At 41.8% G+C, this 23,538-nt stretch overlaps 1 protein-coding gene across 2 annotated transcripts in view; it reads right to left on the reverse strand.

Moving 5' to 3' along the window:
- LOC139412048 (polypeptide N-acetylgalactosaminyltransferase 9) overlaps window positions 1–23,538 on the reverse strand; it is an 88,991-nt gene that overhangs the window by 9,154 nt on the left and 56,299 nt on the right. For both annotated transcript variants that reach the window (XM_071158836.1, XM_071158837.1), the window contains exons 7-9: window positions 13,689–13,874; window positions 11,858–11,995; window positions 4,466–4,561 (exon numbers count right to left, since the gene is read on the reverse strand). In XM_071158836.1, coding sequence (XP_071014937.1) covers window positions 4,466–4,561; window positions 11,858–11,995; window positions 13,689–13,874 — 420 coding nt within the window. The remainder of the gene's footprint in view (window positions 1–4,465; window positions 4,562–11,857; window positions 11,996–13,688; window positions 13,875–23,538) is intronic.

Raw genomic sequence — 23,538 nt, forward strand, 5'->3', positions numbered from 1 at the left:
GACTACGGTTTGCAACTGCACATACGTTTTGGAGAAATGTCCTCAGTTCTGATGAAACAAAAATGTAACCGTTTGGCTATAATGACCATCGTTATGTTTGGAGGAAAAAGGGGGAGGCTTGTAAGCCAAAGCACATCCCAACTGTGAAGCACGGGGGTGGCAGCATCATGTTGTAGGGGTGCTTGCTGCAGGAGGGTCTGGTGCACTTAACAAAATAGATGGCATCATGAGATAGGGAAAGTATGTGGATAATATTGAAGCAACTTCTCAAGACATCAATCAGGTTAAAGCTTGGTCGCAAATGAGTCTTCTAAATGGACAATGACCCCAAGCATACTTCCAAAGTTGTGGAAAAATCGCTTAAGGACAACAAAGTCAAGGTATTGGAGGGGCCATCACAAAGCCCAGACCTCAATCCTATAGACACTTTGTGGGCAGAACTGAAAAAGCATGTGCGAGCAAGGAGGACTACAAACCTGACTCAGTTACACCATGTCTGTCAGGAGGAATGGGTCTAAATTCACCCAACTTCTTGTTGGAAGCTTGTGGAAGGCTACCTGAAACATTTGACCCAAGTTAGACAATTTAAAGGCAATGCTAACAAATACTAATTGAGTGTATGTAAACTTCTGACCCACTGGGAATGTGATGAAAGAAATAAAAGCTGAAATAAATCACTCTACTATTATTCTGACATTTCACATTCTTAAAATAAAGTGGTGATCCTAACTGACCTAAGACAGGGAATTTTTATTAGGATTAAATGTCAAGAATTGTGAAAAACTGAGTTTAAATGCATTTGGCTAAGGTTTATGTAAACTTCTGACTTCAACTGTAACTGACATTTTAGTTAATCGCTCAGCACTACATTGAGTAGAACTTTCAACTTTAAATATTTTTTTCTACAAAATTTAGAAATGTGCTGTTTTCACATATGTTGACACTGGTATTGTGCTGGAGATAATGAAATGAGTGTCACGCCCTGGTCTTAGTATTTTGTGTTTTCTTTATTATTTTGGTCAGGCCAGGGTGTGACATGGGTTTATTTATGTGGTGTGTTTTGTCTTGGGGCTTTTGTTAGGTATTAGGTTTGTGGCTTAGTAGGGTTTTCTAGGTAAGTCTATGGCTGTCTGGAGTGGTTCTCAATCAGAGGCAGGTGTTTATCGTTGACTCTGATTGGGAACCATATTTAGGCAGCCATATTCTTTGAGTGTTTCGTGGGTGATTGTTCCTGTCTTTGTGTTTGTTGTCACCAGATAGGCTGTTTAGGTTTTCACACGTTTATTGTTTTGTATTATGTTCATGTTTGAGTTTTTCCTTTATTAAAGAACATGAACACCAACTACGCCGCATTTTGGTCCGATCCTTGCTACACCTCCTCGTCAGAGGAGGAGATAGAAGAAAACCGTTACAATGAGGTTGAAAAGTGTTGAAATTTCCCTTAATAAATCCCCTCAGTGCTAGGGGTCCCGCTAGTGGGACAACTTCCAGTGAAACTGGAGGGCACGCAATTCAAATAAATAATCATAAAAATGATGGATATTAAACATTTAGGTACATAAGTTTCTTATATCAGTTGAAAGCTGAAATTCTTCTTAAACCTAACTGCACTTTCTGATTTACAGTAGCCATTACATCGAAAGCATACCATGAGATTGTTTGAGGACGGTGCCATACATATTTTTCCACTGGCACAGGTTTCATAAATTCACAAATAACTATTAAATATTCACTTACTTTTTGAAAATCTTCCTCTGATTTGTCATCCAAATGGTCACAGCTATAAATTGTAGTGTCGTTTTGTTAGATAAAATCCTTCATTACATCCCAAAAAGTCTGTTTAGTTGGTGCCATCGATTTGAGTAATCCACTCGTTCAACATACAGAGAAAGGAATCCAAAAATCTACCTCTAAACTTTGTTTCAACAAGTCAAAATACATTTCTATTCACTCCTCAGATAGCCTAAAATGTAATCAAACTATAATATTTCTTACGAAAAGAAGTATGTTCAATAGGAAACCGATTTTAGCTGTTGCGTTTCTGTCTTCATTGCGAGCAAATACATGAATTTCCAAGACTGTGTCCCTGTACTAAAACTGATATTTCTTATTCGTTTTGGAAGTTACAAGCCTGAAGCCTTGAACATAGACTTCTGACACCCTGTGGAAGCCATAGGAATTGCATCCTGGGAGTTAGAATTCAGTATGCCCCTATACTTTCCATTTTAAGAGCATGGGCTCTCAAAAAAAGAAATCCGGTTGGTTTTTCTTTGGGTTTTCTCCTACCATCTCTATTGTGTTATATTCTCCTAGGCAAGCCGACCATACAGTACAGAATCATTGGACAGAACACATGGGGGTTGAGCAACAGCAGGAGACCAGCGTGTGATGTGAAACACCCTGCTTGCGTCCACAATGGCACCCTATTCTGTATGAGAATGACATCCTATGCCATTTGGACGCAGCCCCTGACTACTACAGATCCCTATGCTGGGGTCTTAAAAAGCCTCTTAGCATAAATGGTTCAAACAGAGCGCAACAAACATCATCCACTGCTCCATGTACACCACACAAATCAGGTATTCCTGCTGGGATGAGCCAGGTGGGTTGAGTGGGGCGACCCTGGCCCTGGAATCCCCATCCTCTGCCATGCCCTATATCAGGATTAGCCCAAATGGACAAGGTGAGCCATTGTCATCTTGGTTTTAAACCTCCTTACAAGAGGCATGAGGGAAACAGAGAGACTAATAAAGATTTATTCCGCACAATTACATTTTTTATACATAATAGGAAAAGTTCAGTAAAATCAAAACGACTCTAAAAATGGAATTGGATCCTGTGTAGTAGCTTTGTAATCTAATGATACAATGACATAACATTCATTTCCATTTGTTTATTTCCCCTGAGGGTCGGATTAAAGACTCAGTGTAGCTTTACTGGACCGCACTGAGCTCTCTCCGGAGGAGGGAAGGGGAAAAGAGCCAGCCAATACTGCAACTATTTTATATTCAGCATGCGACTGATAATAAACATGTCACTCCGCATCCAGAGGGGAAAAAAATCAGCCATGAATAATATTTGCATGATTGCAGGCACACACAAATAGTTGCAAAGACCCTTTTGCCCTCACACTCACAGGTCAGCACCTAGTGAATATTCTATAATGGAACTACCAGGGAGGACATTGATTAAAATATTACAATAAACAAATGGGAAAGAAAAAAATCAATCGAATTATGAATTTTACTGAACAAAATTATAAACCCAACATTCAACAATTTCAACGATTTTACAGTTACAGTTCATATAAGGAACAAAGTCAATATATGTTTTTTTTTAATTTATTAGGCCTTAATCTATCGATTTCACATGACTGGGCAGGGGTGCAGCAAATGGGTGTTCCCAGGAGAGCATAGGCCCCTCCCACTTGGGAGCCGGGCCCACCCAGGCCCAGCCAATCAGAATGAGTTCATCCAAAAAAAAAAGGGATTTATTACAGACAGAAATACTCCTCAGTTTCATCAGCTGTCCAGGTGGCTGGTCTCAGATGAGCCTGCAGGTGAAGAACCTGGCAAGGGCGCAGCCATGGGTGGTCCTGGGAGGGCATAGGCCCACTCACTTGGGAGCCAGGCCCATCCAGGCCCCGCCAATCAGAATTATTTTATCCCCACAAAAGGGCTTTATTACAGACAGAAATACTTCTAAGTATCATCAGCTGTCCAGGTGGTTGGTCTCAGATGATCCTGCAGGTGAAGAACCTGGATGTAGAGGTCCTGTGCTGGCATGGTTACAAGTGGTTTGCAGTTGTGAGGCCATTTGGACATACTGCCAAATACTCTAAAACCACATTGGAAGCAGCTTATGGTAAAGCAATTAACATTACATTCTCTGGCAACTGCTCTGGTGGGCATTGCTGCAGTCAGCATGCCAATTGCACTCTCCCTCAAAACTTGAGACATCTGTGGCATTGTGTTGTGTGACAGAACGGGCCTTATATTGTCCCCAGTGTAATGATCATGCTTTTTAATCAGCTTCTTGATATGCCACACCTGTCAGGTGGATGGATTATCTTGGCCAAGGAAAAATGCTCACTAACAAGGATGTAAACAATTTTGTCCACAGAAATAAGCTTATTGTGCATATGGAACATTTCTGGGATCTTTTATTTCAGCTCATGAAACATGGGATCAACATTTTACATGTTGCGTTTCTATTTTTGTTCATTATATTCTAAATATATTCACAATTCTGAGCTTATTTCCCCAAAATGAAAAGTGATATGTAGATTTTGCTTGGCTTTCAATATTGAGATAAGTGTTATACCAAGGCAATACACTGCTTACTGCAAGAATAATGCTTAAATTATTTGGTGAAGAAAGAAGGTACCTTCATGTTCAACCAACCGAAAATGTAAACAGTCTTTATATTATTTGTAAATATACAAAAGAGAGTGAAATCTGCTAACCTGTGAGGACATCCCGTGGCAGGGGTAGAGAATGGCTTTGTCATCGTCCTCTGATCCCTGGTCCAGACAGTAGCCACTGGCCTTACTGTTCCTGACCTGCAACACACCAAAAAGCATAGACACTTTACTGTTCCTGACCTGCAACACACCTAACAATAGACACTTTACTGTTCCTGACCTGCAACACACCAAAAAGCATAGACACTTTACTGTTCCTGACCTGCAACACACCTAACAATAGACACTTTACTGTTCCTGACCTGCAACACACCTAACAATAGACACTTTACTGTTCCTGACCTGCAACACACCAAACAACACAGACACTTTACTGTTCCTGTAACATACCAAACACAACATATACAGTGAGGCAAAAAAGTATTTAGTCAGCCACCAATTGTGCAAGTTCTCCCATTTAAAAAGATGAGAGGCCTGTAATTTTCATCATAGGTACACTTCCACTATGACAGACAAGATGAGAAAAAAAAAATCCAGAAAATCACATTGTAGGATTTTTTATGAATTTATTTGCAAATTATGGTGGAAAATAAATATTTGGTCACCTACAAACAAGCAAGATTTCTGGCTCTCACAGACCTGTAACTTGTTCTTTAAAAGGCTCGTTACCTGTATTAATGGCACTTGTTATCAGTATAAAAGACACCTGTCCACAACCTCAAACTGTCACACTCCAAACTCCACTATGGCCAAGACCAAAGAGCTGTCAAAGGACACCAGAAACAAAATTGTAGAATCTGCAATAGGTAAGCAGCTTGGTTTGAAGAAATCAACTGTGGGAGCAATTAGTAGGAAATGGAAGACATACAAGACCACTGATAATCTCCCTCGATCTGGGGCTCCACGCAAGATCTCACCCCGCCAGGGACTCAAATCCTGCAGTGCCAGACGTGTCCCCCTGCTTAAGCCAGTACATGTCCAGGCCCATCTGAAGTTTGCTAGAGAGCATTTGGATGATCCAGAATAAGATTGGGAGAATGTCATATGGTCAGATGAAACCAAAATATAACTTTTTGGTAAAAACTCAACTCGTCGTGTTTGGAGGACAAAGAATGCTGAGTTGCACCCAAAGAACACCATACCTACTGTGAAGCATGGGGGTGGAAACATCATGCTTTGGGGCTGTTTTTCTGCAAAGGGACCAGGATGACTGATCCGTGTAAAGGAAAGAATGAATGGGGCCATATATCGCAAGATTTTGAGTGAAAACCTCCTTCCATCAGCAAGGGCATTGAAGATGAAACGTGGCTGGGTCTTTCAGCATGACAATGATCCCAAACACACCGCCCAGGCAATGAAGGAGTGGCTTCGTAAGAAGCATTTCAAGGTCCTGGAGTGGCCTAGCCAGTCTTCAGATCTCAACCCCATAGAAAATCTTTGGAGGGAGTTGAAAGTCTGTGTTGCCCAGCAACAGCCCCAAAACATCACTGCTCTAGAGGAGATCTGCATGGAGGAATGGGCCAAAATACCAGCAACAGTGTGTGAAAACCTTGTGAAGACTTACAGAAAACGTTTGACCTCTGTCATTGCCAACAAAGGGTATATAACAAAGTATTGAGATAAACTTTTGTTATTGACCAAATACTTATTTTCCACCATAATTTGCAAATAAATTCATTAAAAATCCTACAATGTGCTTTTCTGGATTTTTTTCTTCTCATTTTGTCTGTCATAGTTGAAGTGTACCTATGATGAAAATTACAGGCCTCTCTCATCTTTTTAAGTGGGAGAACTTGCACAATTGGTGGCTGACTAAATACTTTTTTGCCCCACTGTACTTTACTCTTCCTGAACTGCAGCACACAAAACAGCAGGCACTCTACTGTTCCTGACCTGCAACACACAAAACAACATAGACAATTTACAGTTCCTAAACTGCAACACAAAAAACAGCACCTAAAATGTACTCTTCATGATATTCATCACACCAAACAACAGACACTTTAGTGTTCCTGACCTGCAACACACCAAACACAGACACTTTACTGATCCTGACCTGCAACACACCAAACAACAGACTATTTCCTGCTCCTAACCTGCAACACACCAAACAATAGACACTTTCCTGTTCCTGACCTGTAAATACCAAACAACACATACACATTATTGTTCCTGACCTGCAGCACAAAAAACAACAGACACTTCACTGTTCCTGACCTGTAACACACCAAACACCACATATACTTTACTCTTCCTGACCTGTAACACAACAAACCCCGACACTTTACAGTTCCTAACCTGCAGCACAAAAACAGCACCTAAAATGTACTGTACCTGGATCACACCAAACAGACACTTTAGTGTTCCTGACCTGCAACACACCAAACACAGACACGTTACTGTTCCTGACCTGCAACACACCAAACAACACAGACACTTTACTGATCCTGACCTGCAACACACCAAACAACAGACTATTTCCTGCTCCTAAACTGCAACAAACCAAACAATAGACACTTTACTGTTCCTGACCTGTAAAACACCAAACAACACATACACATTATTGTTCCTGACCTGCAGCACACCAAACTACAGATACTTTACTGTTCCTGACCTGCAACATAACAAACAACACAGATACTTTTCTGGTCCTGACCGGCATCACACCAAAAAACAGACACTTTACTGTTCCTGACCTGCAGCACACCAAACTACAGATACTTTACTGTTCCTGACCTGCAACACACCAAACAACACAGATACTTTTCTGGTCCTGACCGGCATCACACCAAAAAACAGACACTTTACTGTTCCTGATCTGCAATACACGAAACAACATAGACACTTTACTGTTCCTGACCTGCAACACACCAAAGAACAGATACTTTACTGTTCCTGGCAGGCAACACACAAAACAACATACACACTTTACTGTTCCTGATCTGCAATACACGAAACAACATAGACACTTTACTGTTCCTGACCTGCAAAACACGAAACAACATAGACACTTTACTGTTCCTGACCTGCAAAACACGAAACAACATAGACACTTTACTGTTCCTGATCTGCAATACACAAAACAACATAGACACTTTACTGTTCCTGACCTGCAAAACACGAAACAACATAGACACTTTATTGTTCCTGGCCAGCAACACACCAAACAATGCATACACTTTACTGTTCCTGATCTGCAATACAAACATGACAGATACTTTACTGTTCCTGAACTGCAACACACCATACAACACAGATATACACACATGAAGATGGAAATCAGGCTATGCTTAGATTCAGGGAAAGATGTACTAAGTGCACGTGTCTGTGCAAAGTTAGCATTTATTATTTTCAGAAGGGAATTAATGGTATACACACAAAACTGTTGTTATAACAGTCTTATCGAACCTATTTTCTATCATTTTTAGAACCTCTTGTCCAGAATATACTGTAAAAATATATATTTTTGTAAATATTAGTAACAAGAAACGGCAGTTTATCATCTCACATCTCATAAAGTAAGAATGTACACACTACAGTGATGAAAGATACCATTTGAACCCAATGAGTCCCACCGTAACACCGGGATGTTTTGGACCCCTTTAAAACAGCTAAAGACTTCTGGGATTTGTTCTGGACCATTGTATTTGTCTATTTCTTCTGCATCCGTATATACTGTACCAACCATTATTCTGTGTTTGTGAGACAAGGGCGGAACCAGAGGGAACCTGGAGTCGGGTCTTTTTACAAAAACATATGTAGAGTCTTAATAGTTTGAGCTAGAAAAAGCTATCTATAAAAAGCTGAGACTCTCATGAATACGCACGTGACATGTCTATGACACTGACAAGCATTAGAAGGTAAGGAGTTCTTCTACATAGAAGATCATTGGAAATCCCAGGACATAGTGTCAATAATACTCTAATAAGCCCACATAGTTGCTGTCACAAACTCCAAACTCCACACAGTTGTCACTGAATAGTTGTATATTCATTTCCCAGTGAGCAAACAAATCAATTTTTATCAGGTTTTTGCTTTGGCAGACCTTATTTTTTTTATTGACATCTGTCAATAAAATTCATGAATGCTCCCAAGTTGCGCAGTATCACATCCGGCCATGATTGGGAGTCTCATAGGGTGGAGCACAATTGGCCCAGCGTCGTCCAACTTTGGCACGGGGTAGGCCGTCATTGTAAATAAGAATTGTTCTTAACTGACTTGCCTAGTTAAAACTTCTCTGGGATATGTGGGACGCAAGCGTCAACAACAGCCAGTGAGATTGCAGGGCGCCAAATTCAAAAGAACAGAAATCTCATAATTAAAATTCCTCAAACATACAAGTATTATCCACCGTTTTAAAGATAAACTTCTTGTTAATCCAGCCACAGTGTCTGATTTCAAAAAGGTTTTACGGCTAAAGCACACCTTGCGATTATGTTAGGTCAGTGCCAAGCCACAGAAAACCATACAGCCATATTCCAAAGAAGGAGAGGTGTCACAAAAGACAGAAATAGCGTTAAAATTATTCACTTACCTTTGATCTTCATCTTATGACACTCCCAGGTCTCCATGTTAGACAATAAATGTTTGTTTTGTTCGATAAAGTTCACATTTATGTCCAAATACCTCCTTTTGTTTGCGCGTTTAGTCCAGTAATCCAAAAAGCAGACGCGGGCACTAAGACCAGATGAAAAGTCAAAACTTTCTATTGCAGTTCGTAGAAACATGTCAAATAATGTAAAGAATCAATCTTTAGGATGTTTTTATCATAAATCTTCAATAATATTCCAACCAGACAATTCCTTTCTCTTTAGAAATTAAAAGGAACGGAGCTCGCGCTCACGGCCGCAGGCGAGACTTTGCTCATGGCTTTCAGCAAGACCCCTCATTCAAACAGCTTTTATTCTCTCCCCTTTCATAGTAGAAGCCTGAAACAATGTTCTAAAGACTTGACATCTAGTGGAAGCCTTAGGAAGTGCAATATCACCCCATAGACACTGTATATTGGATAGGCAATCACTTGAGAAACTACAAACCTCAGGTTTCCCACTTCCAGGTTGGATTTTTCTCAGGTTTTCGCCTGCCATATGAGTTATGTTATATTCACAGACATCATTCATACAGTTTTAGAAGTTTCAGAGTATTTTCTATCCAAATCTACTAATAATATGCATATCTTAGCTTCTGGGCCTGAGTAGCAGGCAGTTTACTCTGGGCACCTTATTCATCCAAGCCACTCAATACTACCCCTGTTCACAAAGAAGTGAAATAATGGTTAAATATAAAATAAATAAATACATGTTTTGTGTTGTTTTGTGTTCTAATTATATTTAGCCTCCCTTCATAGTGAGGCTAAATATAAGGGCTGAACATGCAACTCAATTAATGTCAGATATATGAAAAGCCAATTTTTGCTGGGGTCTCGGGACTAATTGGCTTAATCTAAGATCATGTAAGCAAAATAACCCTCTCTAATCTCTTAGACTCCTCCTAGTCCAGATGGTAGTGTGGATTAATGTGCTTTTAAGACTATGTGATTGAATGTGTATCACTTTATTTCCACCTTGTGAATGTAACTGGTGTGAAATGGCGAGCTCGTTTGCAGTGCGTGCTAATAGCGTTTTAATCAGGGACCACTCTCTCTGAGACCTTGAAAGTAGTTGTTTCCCTGCTGCAGCTTTTGTGAAGCGATAGCTAACACTGCTTTGTAGGCAGCAGTTGCTGATGTATTCAGAGGATCCTTGATTCAAGCTCAGGTTGTGGTGAGGAGAGGGACAGAAACAATACTGTTACATGAAGATATCTATCATGTTGTGTTGTGCTGTCTGGTTAAAGTTTCAAGTTTTATTAGTCGTATGTATTTGATACACATGGCATACACTGTCCAACCAAATGCTTACTTGCAGTTTCCTTCTCGACAATGCAACAACAATAAGAAGTAATAAAACACAAGAATAAATACAACTATAAAGTAAATGGCTCAGTAGAACAGAATAAACATTTTAGCATAAGTATAAGACAGGAAGGCAGAATTTATAGTCATGTGTTGACACGTGTTTTGGGGAAGGGGGGATCGGGGGGGGGGGGGGGCAAATGTTTAAATTGTGCAGTATTGACAAATCATAGTAAGAAGCTGGTAGTAGCAGCTGTGATGTGTGTGCAGCATGAATGTGTTTGTGTGTTGTGTGTGTGGATGTGTGTGTGTCTGAGCTGGTGGTCAATCCAGTTCAAGTGTTCAGCAGTCTGATGGCTTGTAGATAGAAACTGTCTCTGAGCCTGTTGGTATCCGACCTCATGGTCCGATAACGTCTGCTCGACAGTAAGGGAGTGAATAGCTCGTGGATGGGGTGTGTGGGGTCCTTGATGATGCTGCGGGCCTTCCTCAGGCACCGTTTTCGAGTAGATGTCCTGGATGGATGGGAGCATGGTCCCAGTGATGTACTGGGCCACTGGTCTGGTCAGTGCAGGGGGTGCAGCTGTGGTTCAGCTGCTGCGGTGTGGCAACACAAGGTAACTGTTCCAAGACTTGAATCCATTTGCAAGAAGCAGGGCTAGCAGCATTCATGGGGCCAGGGCCGCCAACATTGTGCTGCTTGATGAAGTTACGGCCTATTTTAATTCTGATATATGCCGACCATAAACTTGAAAAGCTTATTGATTTTCTCCCCCGACTCTGATGTCGAAATCAATAAGTAAAAGTCTTTTTATTTTACAATGATTCTGAATTGGCTGTCTGACTTCTTGCGCTCAATTTCTCATCCTGTCATAATCTTTTCCGCTGTGCAGGGTTGTGCAGCCGAGCCCAAACAATCAAGTCGGCATCGAAAGCTAATAAGTGTGTAATTAAAACTCATTACGGGCGAAATTGCATCAAATTTTGTAGCTGCGCAGCGTTTCTGTGGAAACATGATACCTTTACCTTTCGATGACTCCCTGTAAATGAATGTATTTCCTTCAACATTTAATCTTTGCAGAAGTGCAGAAGCGGTGAAATATAATGTCAATGGTAGATTGATTGAGTGTACATTATGTAAACATAGCTTGTTTAGTACTGTATGTGACATTAAAGAAAACACTGCTTCTTATATGGAAGCTCTTATATGCAAATACAGAGACAAAAAACAAAGCACACCCTGCAATCACTGCAAGAGACAAGTGCGTGCCAAATAATTCAGCAAAAGACTGAAGGGAAGATTTCAAGAATTTGTGGGTTTGCAAATTAACTCTGAAATGTGTTTTTTTTTGTAGAACGTGTCTTCAAACACACAGTAGGCTGCAGCTATTCCACTCAAATATTAGTTTTTTATTGTGTCATTGATAGTGAAAATGTAATCAGGTATTCCACTACATATAGTATAGGTATTCCACTCAAAACATGCTTTTGTTTTTGTATCGCTATCGTTGATAGTGAATAGTGAACAGTGAATGTCTCACCTCCCCATATGTGATTGTGTTGTTGTAGATGCGCATCTCTGGGTAGACATTTTCCAGGTACCAGCGGAAGCTCCGACACTGCAGCCTCTTCCTCAGGGCTACCCGCTCAGACACGTCCCCATAGTCAACCCCAGGGTTCTGGTAGCAACAGGAAAATAAATCACATTTAACATTTATCCAGGAGGCTATTACTTATTATCTACTTAGCTAAGCAACATGTGACTACACTTGTTTGTAGTTTGAATAGAAAAATGGAGGCCTGGAAAGACTGCTGGAGGGAGGAAGGGTAGAAAAAAGGAAAAGAAAAGAGAAGCTGAGAGAGGAATAGTGGATTTGGTTTAGAGATGGATGGATGGTGGCCTGTCATTAGACATGTATGCTGTGCAAATTCTAATCAGCTGCTTAATTATGAGTCCTCACGGCCCCGCCGTGCCGGCCGGTGTTGTGCATGGAGGTGGCTGCTTAATAACTGCTCTGCACTGTGCCCTGGCCTCTGCAGCAGACATACACTGTCTCGTTAAGAGGCACACTGACTTCAAAAATCTCCCCTTTCCACAGGCATCAACCATATTTTAATATCTGAGAATAATGGCATTGTCCTCTGTCTTTCTAACTAGCTGTAACATTAGGCTAACAGATGCATTCCATTTGGGAGACGTTATTTGGACTACCAGATACTGAATCATAGACCCTGCCCTCCTAGCAGAGTAACCAATAACCAATTATTCTGTGTGTGTGGTGGAGGGAATGGGAGATGGATTAGTTATAACATTATATGTTTTGTACAGTACATAAAATCACTTCTGTGCCATGGGACATAGAGGCAAAAGCACCATGCCACTGGGATTGTAATTACATAAAGAATGTTATGCAATGAGCTAGTTTGTCTATAGGGTGCTGTCTTAGTTACTGTCGGAGGCCTTCAATCAGTAGGCTGCTCCTCCTGCATGCATCCATTGTACCTCTCCCTTCTTAGCTTTCTGCCACATTTACAGAGGCATTGGCCTCCCTAGGATTGTTCCCTTAATGTGCTCCTGTGCAGGAGGCCTTGTTTGAGTGAAACACAATCCAAAGATTGTTTCTACTGACAATAATGTTTTGAAAAACATACCATTTCTACCAGGCTGTATTTTAATAAAGCATTGTCACCCGCCCCCTGTGACACACAGATAATTTGCAGTACAGAAATTAGTGTTCTGCATTAAGCTCTTTTTTTTTTTTTATTATTGAAAATGATTATTTTCCAATCTCAATGGCTCTTGAAAGCAATTACGTCTAAACTGATGTGTATGAAAGCGGACTCTGATTAAATGAAAGGCCCCCTCATTCATTTGGTTTCAGCTCTCAGCTCCACCACCCAGAGCCAGACGTCGTCGTTCAGATCTCACTGAGCAGCTCTGAAGGTTGAGTGGGATGAAATCTGAATTCTGAATTTCTATTGAGGCATAGTCTCTCTAGAGGGGCCCTGCCCGGCACAGAACAGGATGCTGGTCTGAATGAACAAGTGGTGAGGATGGATGGATGGATGGATGAGTAAAAGAGCAGACAGACTCATGTGACCATCTGTGTTCGAACTCGGTCTCCTGTGCGCCATAATACTGTGTTACCCTGCTGAGCTAAAGCTTTGGTATAAGCTAACACAAGTCTTCAGGTCTTAGGCAAGGTTTCTCATGAGCTTGGTTCATAGAACCACCTCCATTACACTCAATAGAAATAAGCCCTGTTTTGTCATAGAATGTCATTCTATTTATATCATCAATAGATGATAGCCTTGACCTTGGCCGTATGTTTCTCCATAGGTCCGGCGCTGTCAGACTATGGCTACGCTCACATTCATAGGGATGTTCCAGGCCATGTAGACGTGGGACTTGTACTCGTCCATCCAGACCTCGGCGGCCCGCAGGGCGTTCCTCTTGGCGTAGTAGTCAATGTCATTGTTGTACGGCTTCTTTGTCCGCTCGATGTGTGCCACTCTGGCGCAGGGCAGCACCTCCATGCTTCCACCGCACTGCCACACCTAGAGAGGAGACAGCAGAGAGAGGACAGAGTCAAGCCTAGTCTAGAGGATTGTTTAGTAGTTCAGACAGAGAAAACATCTGTATCTGCAAGATTTCCTGCTAGCTGTTATAGCTGCCTCCTTGTTTATCTTTTTACGGAGGAGGGTGTTTGCTTGATGCAGCAATTAGGTTCCACAGGCCATTATTTTCTGCTGAAGTAGGTGAAAACAGGCCTGATAAATGTGTCTGTATGGGAATGGCCCATAAATATGAGTGTCCCTAGAGAGTTTCCTGTGACACACAGTAACACTGGCACTGGATTGTGGTTGAATAGTGTCTGTCTGTGAAAAAGTGGTAATACATAAAAATAGGTGGTAAAAGCATGTAACCCTGGAGAAAAACGTCCATCACTGCAAAAAGTATTGACTGACTACGGGCCTGAAAAATGCAGTGACACTCAACTGTGACTGACTCAATACTCAAGGAAGGAAAATAGTGGCTGCATCATCAGCAACGACTACCAGAATGAATTCTTCCAGGATATTGGAAAACAATTCCAACCTAAGGTGTCACACCCTGATCTGTTTCACCCGTCTTTGTGATTGTCTCCACCCCACTCCAGGTGACGCCAATCTTCCCCATTATCCCCTGTGTATTTATACCCGTGTTCTCTGTTCTTCTGTTGACAAACAAGACGAACTGGCAAGTCAACCAGCGTTTTTGCCCCAGCTCCTGCTTTTCCCAGTCTCTCTTTTTCTCGCCCTCCCCTTGCCTGTCCTGAAAATGAGCCCGCCTGTTTGCCTGACCACTGTGCCTGACACTGAGCCTGCCTGCCGACCTGTACCTTTGCCCCACCTCTGGATTACTGACCTCTGCCTACCCTGAGCCTGCCTGCTGTCCGGTACCGTTGCTCCACCTCTGGTTTACAGACCCCTCCCAGCCTTGACCTGTCTTTTGCCTGCCCCTGTTGGATTATTAAACCATTTTTAATTAGATGTTGTCTGCATCTGGGTCTTACCTTCATACCTGTTATAAGGATAGCACTTGCCCAGACACAAAATTATAGCATATAAAGGAAAATCAAAAGTAGAGAGGGAGAGAGAACTTAAACGAGAACATTTCCAACACCAGAGCAGGAAAGATAGAGAGGACAGCATATGGTAATGTAGTCCTCCTGTCTTTTGAACTGCAGCGCCACCAGCACTCCGAGAGTCTCTTAATGACAATCTTCACAATGCAGAACAGATGTTCCAAACCATTAACATTCCACTGAACCCAACATTTACCTCATGCTCAGCATAAGAGGACACAGATAACTGCCTGCATGCCGCAGAAAAATACCCTGAAGAAACCAGGACATCCACCAGTCGAATTTATAGTACCGAAATACTAATACGTTTTTTAATTACATACTGATGAGTCACCCCCCTAAAGTAAAAAAAAAAACATTTAGACTAGCAGTGACATCACCATTGTTTTGGAGGGGGTAGTAAGGAATACTTGACATGATAGTGACTTACTGTAGGTGTATAACTAATTTTTCATATTTTGTGTTAGCATGGATTCCACTGTGCTCCTACTTTACGTCAAACATAAAAGGGTTTCATACCAAACTGCATGCAATGACGCATGTTGGTCGACTGAGTGAGTGTGTGCATGAGGCAGCGCAGAGGGAATTGAGTCAGTAGGAGAAATGTCATTGCTCAGATTCCATTGATTGATGGATCCCTAGTAAGGATACATTGCGACAAAAGTTTGTTCTCCGCCCTTTTTGCTGGACAGGGCTGCATAAATTAAACCCATTGCATTTACTTGGGCCTTCCACTGACACTAAAAACATTGGAAAAAATCCCTTTGTTAAGTGTATGACCCCAAAAAGACTGCTGCTATGCAGAGCATATACTCCTCCATCTTTTCCCTAGCAGTTTGTGGCAGCTTACGTTGGAACTTCTTGTACTTCACCGCACATAACACAGAGGTATTTGAGCGATTGTATTACAAGCACTATTCAAATAGAGTATAATGTGCTGAGTGCTAACAAAAGGAGAAGTCAAATCAAGTATTCAAATAAACCAAATACATTCTTGCTGGTCTGTGAAATTCATTGAGGAAAGATGTTGGAGCCGCTAAGCCCCCATGCCATATGGTACTGTGTGCCATGTTCATGGAAATTAAATACAGCAAATATTAATCAAGTCACTGTTACCATAATTTGCATGTACTGTACAGTACCACTCAAGTGTGTTTATGTGGGTGAGTGTTTCATTGAATGTTAATAAAGGCATAGCATTAATACATGTGTTTTCTGATCCATTCCCTAGCTGTGAAGGCCTTTGCCCTCCTCCATCTCACACCCTCAATGGTTGCATTTGACTCAATCAACCTCCATAATGACCCAGATTGGTTGTAAACCCTCTCTTAGATTAAACAGCAGTGAAGTGTGGAGTGACCCTGGACTAATAAATCAATCAGCGCTATTACCATTACATGACCAATATGCTCCTTCATGGCTACGACAAAGAAACAAACTACTTGCATTCATTGTGTGTCTGTGGATGACATTGCATTCACTAATAGATTACTTATTATTTTACTGATCAATGGTTAGGTTTCAAATAACAAAGACCTAATCAAACAAACACAGACTCATCTTCAACCCTGCCTCTACTAAAGCACAAACACTTAACTGATGAACAAGCAGTGGTAATACACTATTATCAACATATTCAAATGATGATTGACATTTTAATTAAAAACTTTATTTTGATGAATTTATTTATACTATTTCATCCTTCCACAAGATATAGTCCCGACACAAATCTAGGGTTGCTACCCAAGCCGGCTGGTTGTTCGTTCTATCGGTTCGGTTGCCAGAGATGCTACCCAGTAGTTCATTATTTTTGCTCTGTATCTATGGACGTGACCCAGTCGTTTGTTTTAAATGTTTCATTGCCAAACTGGCTGGCAACGTTCGTATCTCTTGCTTGCTAGCTAGCCAACTACGGCTAACTTACAGTCACGTCAAAAAGTGCAGCCAGAATAACAGCAAAGTAGCAGCATTTGCATTTGTTTAAGCTGTTTTCTAGTGACATTTATTTGGATACATCCATAACAATGAGCTAATGAGTTGCAATTTTGCCTGGCATAGAACATGTGCTCACTCGTCGGGAGCTAGCCAACAACGCAGCTAACACAATCACTTCAATCACCTCCATTCTCAGTCAATGTGCACACCAGAGTAATAGCTGGATCGTAAACAGGGATTTGCCAGATAAACGCTGTAGCTTTAGTCTGTAAATAAATCATAACCCTCTGTGGTGTTTATCAGCTTCAACAAGAAACTCCTAGCTTGGCCTCTGTTACAGTCAGGACATTTTCAATGTGTTCTTTTTAAAACTGTGTAGGGTAGCATTGGGTGATTGCAGAGATGGATCTGCACAGGTAATGCTGGTTTACTTATGGGAGAATCAAGTGTGTCAGAGTGGGTGTATCAAATCATATCCAGTTCTATTTGTCACATGTACCTATTATAAATGGTGTAGACTTTACTGTGAAATGTTTGCTTACAAGCCCTTCCCAACGATGCAGAGTTTAAAAATAAAATGGTAACACAAGAGGAATACAATTAAATACACAAGCATGTAGCTATAGCCTATGCAGGGAGGACAAGTACCAGATCAATGTGCAGAGGTACGAGATATGAGGTAGATATGTACTGTACATGAAGGCAGGGTAAAGTGACTAGGCATCAGGATAGATAATAATAAGAGTAAAATAAGGAACAGAGTAGCAGCAGCAAAGGATCAGTGTAAAAGTGTGTCTGTGAGTGTGCGTTTGTGTTTGTGTCGTGTCGGTATGCGTCCCTTTGGGACGTATGGTTTTAACAGTGTGCGTTTATCTAAGATTGTCCTTTGTGTCCTTTCTGTCTATTCTGGTAATCAGCCCGAATGACATTGAAAAAGCCTAATCAGATCAGACCAGACAAATCCTCTATGACAGGGTAGGTTTGGGAAATAAATAGCTAACAGACATCACAGAACATGGGAGTCTGAGGAGAGTCAGGTCAGTTCCTTTTTTAAAACACACAAAATCATCCGTGATAATGTGACCTTTGCAGCATAAGAGAGAGAGAGTTTTAGCCAATCAGAGAGAGAACAGGTGGCGTGCAGCAGGCGAGGACCAGGCAGAGCAACGTCACGTCTGTTCCAGGATGTCTTATGACGCTGCTGCCACTCTCTAGAAACTTTGGAGGTCTCAGCCAGGGCATTAGCTAAACAAATCAGACCAAATGCCTCTTTGTCCCTGGACACAAAAGGCATAATGATGATATGATGATTGCACCAGGGCTGCGCGGAAAACACATTTATGCCATGCTGAGAGAGCCTCGCCAGCACAGCTTGCGCCTGATCTCCTCAAATAGACAATAATTGATCTGTATGTGAATCATCTGGCCTGTCAAGTCACGTTAAAAAGTGTTTTCTATAAGCAGTAATCAAACTTCTCACTACCACAGTAAAACAACAATTATCTCAAATATATTAAGTTAAATTGGAGTCTTGCCCTGATATATGGTTGTTAATTCATATGGCATCATAGGAGTCAACAGCAACGCATCAGGGCAAGTTGGTGACCAACACAGAAGTATCATACACACATTACCTTTACACCTCTAAATAGATTAGGAAAAAAACATCTTTAAGTATCTTACTATGGTTTCATAGGAATATATAGTGAAGTCTGATTTGCATAAATTCCTATTTAAACACAGGATAGAGATCATTAAGAGGCATCATTTAACATAGGAGACTGTTTACTTTGATGTAGAGGTTATTTAATTGCTAATATAATTGCCGCTGTGTGGCGTTATTTAATTGGCACAGGACCATTTGGGTGAGCTAAGCCCTAGAGGGATATAGGAAACATCAACTGTAAAAACCATAAAAACTATTAACAGCAGTAAACAGAATTGGAAACAGCACCATTACACAGTATCACTACTAACCCAACATATTGGATAATCTAAGGTCTATGTAAGGTTCTGTTACTCAGAGGATCTCTTACATTAGTGTTCTTCAAACTTTCTTTTCCCATGTACTTTCTTTCATGAACACTGCTACGCAGAGTCTGCATTTAATCCCTCTAATCTACCAGAAGTCATGAAGTAAGGAGACAAGGAAAGAAAAGGAGACAAGGAGAGGAGACAAGGTTGGAACACCCAGCAATGGGACTTAGTCGGAGATCATCAGAAGGTTTCCTGAAGTCCTGCTGACTTCATTTTCTGCTTCATCTTGCTTGGTCGCTGTCTGATTTGACAGACAGCTTGGAAAATTGTTCAGTAACACAAATAATATAATTCTAATTAAACTCTTTATGACAAAACATAATGCCTTATTTTGAGGCATAGCTTTACCTGTAACATCTGCTTCCAGCTCACACCCTCAAACATGTAGATCCCCTGAACGCAACTCACTTTCCAGCCCACTTTCTAGCCCACTTTCCAGCTCACACTCTCAAACACCTCGATTCCCTGAACGCAGCTCACTCTCCAGATCTCAATCACTTGAATTCTAGTCACCTGTTCACACACCTGCATGTCATTATCACACATTATTTAGTTCAGTTCTTTGCACTCCATCACACTCCTCCTGTGTATGATAGTTTTTGCCTGCCTCACGAATGATGCCTTTTGCCTATTCCCTGCCTGTACTTTAGCCTATTGGATTTCCTGTTATCTACCTATTGCCTGATCTCCCGGACTATGTTACTAGCCTTTTCCCTGCCTGTACTGTACTGTGTATGACCTTCTGCCTGCCCCTGGACTAAGTTACCTGCCTCCTCCTGTGGTCCTTTGCAATAAACACCTCCTGCGCCCTGCGCTTGAAACCAGCTCTCTGTCTCGCCTCATGTTCATTACATTACCCTCATTCAGTGGCCTGAAACTCATGGTTTAAAGACCACAACAGGCCTGTAAGTTGGGTTGCAAAATTTAGGTAACTTTATCCAAAATTCCCCGATTTCCAGGAATCTTTCAACTGGGATTTCTGGAAAACCTGGAAAACGTTCCGGAATTTTGTAACCCTACTTGCAAGTCACAGGTAGGGTCTGGGCCCTGATCTCTCTTTTGACAAACAAATCAAGACTGTTTCAAAGACAGCTTTTTTTCATCTACGTAACATTTCAAAAATCAGAAACCTTCTGTCCAAAAATGATGCAGAAAAATGAATCTATGCTTTTGTTACTTCTAGGTTAGACTACTGCAATGCTTTACTTTCCGGCTACCCGGATAAAGCACTAAATACACTTCAGTTAGTGGTAAATACGGCTGCTAGAATCCTGACTAGAACCAAAAAATGTGATCATATTACTGCAGTGCTAGCCTCCCTACACTGGCTTCCTGTCAAGGCAAGGGCTGATTTCAAGGTTTTACTGCTAACCTACAAAGCATTACATGGGCTTGCTCCTACCTATCTCTCTGATTTGGTCCTGCCGTACATACCTACACGTACGCTACGGTCACAAGACGCAGGCCTCCTAATTGTCCTTAGAATCTAAGCAAACAGCTGGAGGCAGAGCTTTCTCCTATTATAGAGCTCCATTTTTATGGAATGGTCTGCCTACCCATGTGAGAGACGCAAACTCGGTCTCAACCTTTAAGTCTTTACTGAAGACTCATCTCTTCAGTGGGTCATATGATTTGAGTGTAGTCTGGCCCAGGAGTGTGAAGGTGAATGGAACGGCTCTGGAGCAACGAACCGCCCTTGCTGTCTCTGCCTGGCCGGTTCCCCTTCTTTCCACTGGGATTCTCTGCCTCTAACCCTATTACAGCGGCTGAGTCACTGGCTTACTGGTGCTCTTTCATGCCGTCCCTAGGAGGGGTACGTCACTTGAGTGGGTTGAGTCACTGATGTGATCTTCCTGTCTGGGTTGGCGCCCCCCCTTGGGTTGTGCCGTGGCGGAGATCTTTGTGGGCTATACTCGGCCTTGTCTCAGGATGGTAAGTTGGTGGTTGAAGATATCCCTCTAGTGGTGTGGGGGCTGTGCTTTGGCAAAGTGGATGGGGTTATATCCTTCCTGTTTGGCCCTGTCCGGGGGTATCATCGGATGGGGCCACAGTGTCTCCTGACCCCTCCTGTCTCAGCCTCCAGTATTTATGCTGCAGTAGTTTATGTGGTTTTATGGGTCAGTTTGTTATATCTGGAGTACTTCTCCTGTCTTATCCGGTGTCCTGTGTGAATTTAAGTATGCTCTCTCTAATTCTCTCTTTCTCTCTTTCTTTCTCTCTCTCAGAGGACCTGAGCCCTAGGACCATGCCTCAGGACTACATGGCATGATGACTCCTTGCTGTCCTCAGTTCACCTGGCCGTCCTGCTGCTCCAGTTTCAACTGTTCTGCCTGCGGCTATGGAATCCTGACCTGTTCACCGGACGTGCTACCTGTCCCTGCTGTTTTCAACTCTCTAGAGACAGCAGGAGTGGTAGAGATACTTTTAATGATTGGCTATGAAAAGCCAACTGACATTTACTCCTGAGGTGCTAACTTGCTGCACCCTCGACAACTACTGTGATTATTATTATTTGACCATGCTGGTCATTTATGAGCATTTAAACATCTTGGCCATGCTCTGTTATAATCTCCACCCGGCACAGCGAGAAGAGGACTGGCCACCCCTCATAGCCTGGTTCCATTCTAGGTTTTGGCCTTTCTAGGGAGTTTTTCCTAGCTACCGTGCTTCTACACCTGCATTGCTTGCTGTTTGGGGTTTTTGGCTGAGTTTCTGTACAGCTATATAAATAAATTTGATTTCGCTTGCAAAGTTGTGTTGAATTTCTTTTGTTGATGTGACATTTAATTGAGTCAGTACCACGACCATAAGTAATAATGACTTTTTGAGTTTTGAGAGAAACAGTTTTGAGTTTTGAGTTCAACTTACAAGAAGTATTTGTGTAAAAAATGCAATGGGGTTTGTCATGTGACTTCTGTGCCGAGTTGGTCCTTTTCAGTGACTATAGGAGCTTCCTGGAGGTTCACGGAGTTAAGTGCCAATATTTATTGGTCATATTGTAAGCATGGTTGACCAAGCTAAGGACAATGGACCCTGGCATGACCCCAGCGGACCTCATGACCCCAGCGGACCCTCATGTTGTGAAAGTCTGTTATTCAGAAAACTGTGGGGACTGGAGGGCATTTGCCAAATGAAGAACATACATTTTTCATAACTATTTCACAGACAGTCAACTCTAAATGTATTGTAAAATGCCCTTGTTCTGCAAATTGCACACCTTTTGAGATTGGTAATCATATATACATGTACAGTGCCTTCGAAAAGTATTCAGATCCCTTGATTTTTTTCCACATTTTGTTACGTAACTATTTTTTTTTTATCGTCAGCAATTTACACACAATACCCCATAATGACAAAGTGAAAACAGGTATTTTTGTTTTTTTAAATGTAATATAAATTAAAAAATACCTTAATTACATAAGTATCCGAACCCTTGACAGATGCATCCTGTTTTCATTGATCATCCTTGAGATGTTTTTACAACTGGGTTGGAGTCCACCCGATGGTCACTCTGACAGAGCTCTAGTGTTCCTCTGTGGAGATGGGAGAATCCTCCAGAAGGACAACCATCTATGCAGCGCTCAACCAATCAAGCCTTTATGGTAGAGTGGCCAGATGGAAGCCACTTCTCAGTAAAGGGCACATGACAGCCCACTTGAAGTTTGCCAAAAGGCACCTAAAGACACTCAGACCATTAGAAACAAGATTCTCTGGTCTGATGAAACCAAGATTGAACTCTTTGGCCTGAATGCAAAGCGTCATGCCTGGAGGAAATCTGGCACCATCCCTACGGTGAAGCATGGTGGTGGCAGCATCATGCTGTTGGGATGTTTTTCAACTGCAGGGACTGGGTTACTAGTCAGGATCGAGTGAAAGACGAAAGGAGCAAATTACAGAGAGATCCTTGATGAAAACCTGCTACAGAGCGCTCAGGACCTCGGACTGGGGCGAACGTTCACCTTCCAATAGGACAACGACCCTAAACACACAGCCAAGACAACTTAGGAGTGGCTTCGTGACAAGTCTTTGAATGTCCTTGACTGGACCAGCCAGAGCCCAGACTTGAACCCGATCGAACATCTCCGGAGAGACTTGAAAATAGCTGTGCAGCAACGCTCCCCATCCAACCTGACAGAGCGTGGGAGGATCTACAGAGAAGAATTGGAGAAACTCCCCAAATACAGGCCATACCCAAGAAGACTCTATGCTGTAATCGCTGCAAAAGGTGCTTCAACAAAGTACTGAGTAAAGGGTCTAAATACTTATAGTGCCTTACGAAAGTATTCGGCCCCCTTGAACTTTGCGACCTTTTGCCACATTTCAGGCTTCAAACATAAAGATATAAAACTGTATTTTTTTGTGAAGAATCAACAACAAGTGGGACACAATCATGAAGTGGAACGACATTTATTGGATATTTCAAACTTTTTTAACAAATCAAAAACTGAAAAATTGGGCGTGCAAAATTATTCAGCCCCTTTACTTTCAGTGCAGCAAACTCTCTCCAGAAGTTCAGTGAGGATCTCTGAATGATCCAATGTTGACCTAAATGACTAATGATGATAAATACAATCCACCTGTGTGTAATCAAGTCTCCGTATAAATGCACCTGCACTGTGATA

This window comes from Oncorhynchus clarkii, chromosome 6 (genome assembly GCF_045791955.1).
Source record: "Oncorhynchus clarkii lewisi isolate Uvic-CL-2024 chromosome 6, UVic_Ocla_1.0, whole genome shotgun sequence".
Taxonomy (NCBI): domain Eukaryota; kingdom Metazoa; phylum Chordata; class Actinopteri; order Salmoniformes; family Salmonidae; genus Oncorhynchus; species Oncorhynchus clarkii.